This window comes from Rissa tridactyla, chromosome 5, assembly GCF_028500815.1.
Source record: "Rissa tridactyla isolate bRisTri1 chromosome 5, bRisTri1.patW.cur.20221130, whole genome shotgun sequence".
Lineage (NCBI taxonomy): Eukaryota > Metazoa > Chordata > Aves > Charadriiformes > Laridae > Rissa > Rissa tridactyla.
Window position 1 is genome coordinate 75325440 of NC_071470.1, and position 3583 is coordinate 75329022.

The 3583-nt window shown below is 57.4% G+C and overlaps 1 protein-coding gene across 1 annotated transcript in view; it reads left to right on the plus strand.

Annotated features, from left to right (window-relative positions):
- The window catches only part of NKX6-1 (NK6 homeobox 1), a 2815-nt gene extending 1180 nt beyond the window's left edge, over positions 1-1635 (plus strand). The window contains 2 exon segments of the mRNA XM_054204109.1: positions 94-284; positions 1384-1635. Coding sequence (XP_054060084.1) covers positions 94-284; positions 1384-1635 — 443 coding nt within the window.
- The last annotated feature ends 1948 nt before the right edge of the window (positions 1636-3583 follow it).

The following is a 3583-nucleotide window of genomic DNA, read 5'->3' on the forward strand; positions in this document are numbered from 1 at the left end:
GAGAGAAACCCCCGCCCCGTCCCCCAAGGCCTCTTGAGAGCGAAAGCGCTTTCCCAAATCCGTAGATTAACGTGTCTGTCCGTGCCTTCCCTTTCTCTCCCCCCCCGCCAGATCAAGGCTCAATTTTGCTGGATAAGGACGGAAAGAGAAAACATACCAGACCCACTTTTTCTGGCCAGCAGATTTTCGCCCTGGAAAAGACTTTCGAGCAGACGAAATACCTGGCGGGCCCGGAGCGAGCCCGGCTGGCCTATTCGCTGGGGATGACGGAGAGCCAGGTCAAGGTGAGAGGAGCGGCTCCCGCCCGCAGCGGTGCGGGGTTGGGGGAGCGCAAAGACCCCGCCGGGGACCGGGGGACAAAAGGGCCCCGCCGCGGAAACCGGGTCCGTGTCGGGCGGTCGGAGATGCTGCTGCGGGCCGGGGCGGCCGAGCCCGCGGGAACACGGCGAGGGCTCCCCGGGCAGTTCGCCCTTCATTACGGCGGGGCCGAGAAGGATATTTTAAAGCGTATTTTATTTAAAAAAAAAAAAAATTAAAAAAAAATCCCAAACTAAACAAACTCAAGCGAGACTGAGAAGCCCGGTGCGTTCAGCCCAAACGCCACGGGGGGCGGCCGCCGTGCTGGGAAAGCGCGGGGGGGGTGTGGGAGGGTGGTCGGGGGCAGTATCTCTGTCCCGCACCCCTCACAAAACCTCCCGCCCCCGTCAGCGCCGGCCGCGCACCGCGGCCCCGGGCTCCGGTCAGGGACCGCGCATCCCGCTCGCACCGTCCCGTCCCCAACTCTCCGGGTGTGAGAGGGGTTGGGGGACCGGGCTGAGCTCTCCGGGGACGTGCGGGGGAGGCGTTTGCTCGGCGGGCGCCGGGGAGACGAGGCGGGCTGGGCCAGAGGGGCCTCTCGGCGGTGCTCAGGCTTTCAGACTGATCTAGAGACCCTCCTTTGTCACTGAAAATATGTCCCAACGGCTGCGAATAAATTATTGCAGCCTCCACAATGAAAATAACCCCCTCCTCTGGCAGCGCCCTACCAGAGAATAAATACGTCTAGCGGGGCAGGGGCGGCTGGGGAAGGATTCAGCCCGAAACGTGTGTTTTCCCCCCGCGGGTAGGGCGAGCCCCGGGCCCGCCGCGGACCTCGGGGGCGTTGGGATGGGCTGTTGGCTCTCGCCGGGCCGGGACCCGTGGCGGGACGGGTGGCTGCGGGGAGCGCGGTGCCGCGGGGCTCGGCTGCTTTTCGTTAACGGGGAAATTGCGCGATGGCCGGCGAAGCGGGAGTCGCTGCCGCAGGCGAGGGACGGGGAGGCGGCGGGGCAGCGGGGCGGGGGCGGCCCGGCGGGGGGCGAGCGGCGGCGGTGATGGTGACGGTGCCGGTGGCGGCGGGGACAGGTCTGGTTCCAGAACCGACGGACCAAGTGGCGGAAGAAGCACGCGGCGGAGATGGCGACGGCGAAGAAGAAGCAGGACTCGGAGACGGAGCGGCTGAAAGGCGCCTCGGAGAACGAGGAGGAGGACGACGACTACAACAAGCCGCTGGACCCGAACTCGGACGACGAGAAGATCACGCAGTTGCTGAAGAAACACAAGCCGGGGGGCGGCGGGCTGCTGCTGCACCCCCCCGAGGGGGAGGCCTCCGCCTAGCCCGCTCCGCCCGCCGCCGCTTTCGGAGATGTACAGATCTATTTTTCTAGACTCTACGTGCCCGGGAGGAGGAGGAGGAGAAGCCGGAGGGGGAGCAGAGAGGACTGCGTCGGAGCGGGACCCCCCCGCGGGCGCGCCCGTCCCCCGGCGCCGCGTGTTATTGTAGGGTCGCGGGCGGCGGGGAGCGGCGGGGGCGGCCCGAGCCCCGCTGCCGGCCGTGCGGCGGCCGCCCGGTGCCGGGCTCTTTGTAAATAAACCGTGAGTCACCGCGACCGTAGGCGTTCCTTACTGTGAATATTTAAAATGTAAAATACCTTCTTTTTTTTTTTTTTTTTTTCTTTTTTTTGTACAGCGGGGGCCCGGGGGCGCCGCCCCTCACCTTCCCCCCGCCCGGCCCGAGCCGCTCCCCGGCACCGGGGGACACCCCCCGGAGCCCCGGGACCCCGAGAGCGGCGGCAGCGGGGCCGCCGAGGAAAAAGCTGCCGTGGCTGCCGCCGGCCCCTCCCTCGGGCCGAAACTGCAGCGGCCCCGCGTGCTATTTATTAGTATTTTTTGAAGCAGTTTCTGTTGCGGTCGTCGTGCAGAGGGAGGGGGTGGGCGGGAGAGGGCGAAGGGACAGAGTTTGCTTTCACTTACACCGTTTCCAATCAACGGCGCGTTGAAAAAGTAGCTGGTGGGAATTGTCACAACCACTTTCAGTCAAAATATAAAATTCATTTAGTTGCTGTAATTGAATTTAAAGTGTGTTTTCTTTTGTATCATACGGAATACTATAGAATGTAAATTGTTTTCCTTTTTTTTTTTAAGCTAATAACGATGATATATCGTGATATAGCATCTTAACATTTATTAATTTATATTAAAAATAATTCGGTTTGTAAAGAGAAGAAAAGCCCTTTGCAAGACCAGTTAAATGTAATGCACTTTCTGTTTAAAAAAAACGATAAATCAATTAAACCAGTTTAAAGATGTCTGCTGCCTTCACTAAAGGGTAGAGATAATCTGATCTCATCAGAGATTAAATAATGAAACGACGGTACAGGAAGAGAAAAAAAGAAGAGATAATTTTCAGGATCTTTTGTTCAATCTCAGTAGTGTGTTTTGGGGTTGGGGGTGGTTTTTGGGGTTGCGGGTTTTTTTGTTGGTTTTTTTTTTTTTTTTTTCTCCTTGTTAACGATGGAAGTTTTTCACTTTGTTGTGGGGGTTGAAGAAGTGTACAAATAAAATAAGATGCGGCTTGTTCGGGGCCAGGGCTGGCGGCTCCTGCCCGCGCCGGTCCCTCCGTGAGCGGGCAGCCAGAGCTTCCACCCGGCCCCCGGAGCGGTTCGTCCCAGCCTAAATTAGGCTGTATTAACTTTTTAAGCGGCGGGCCACACAAACTGTTATCGAGGGCAGAGTGTTACTATTATTACGGGAAAGAAACTGCTTTTCGAGAAGAAAACCGCGAATAAAATAAGAGCCCGGCTAAGCGTCTAGAGTAAATAGTTAGACCCAATACCGAAACAACTGGTTTAAATTGAAACTCATTAGCTGGACGCGATCATTTCCATATCTAAACAGACCAGAAACAATCGCTTTTTCTTTCTTTCTTTCTTTCTTTTTCTTTTTTTTTTTTCTTTTTTTTTTCCCTCACGGCTGCAGCAGAGCAAACAGCAGCGCTGACATGAGGGAGAAAAGGGACAGCTATTCTGGAGGAAAAAAAAAAAAATTTGTAGTCTTCCGTAAATTTGTGAATTATTTTCTACACGGGGGGAGGGGGCGGGGGGAAGGAAAAAAAAAAAGGTGGAGCAGTGTTTTATTCCGCTTTCAGCTTAGACAATACCGGGAGGAGGGAGCGAGCCCCGATCTCTGTGCTGCTGCTTCGGCGCGGCTGCCTGGGCTCTCCCGGGCCGGGATGCCGGGGGCTACCCATCGCCCACCGAGCCACCCTTCCCGCCCCCAAAATCTT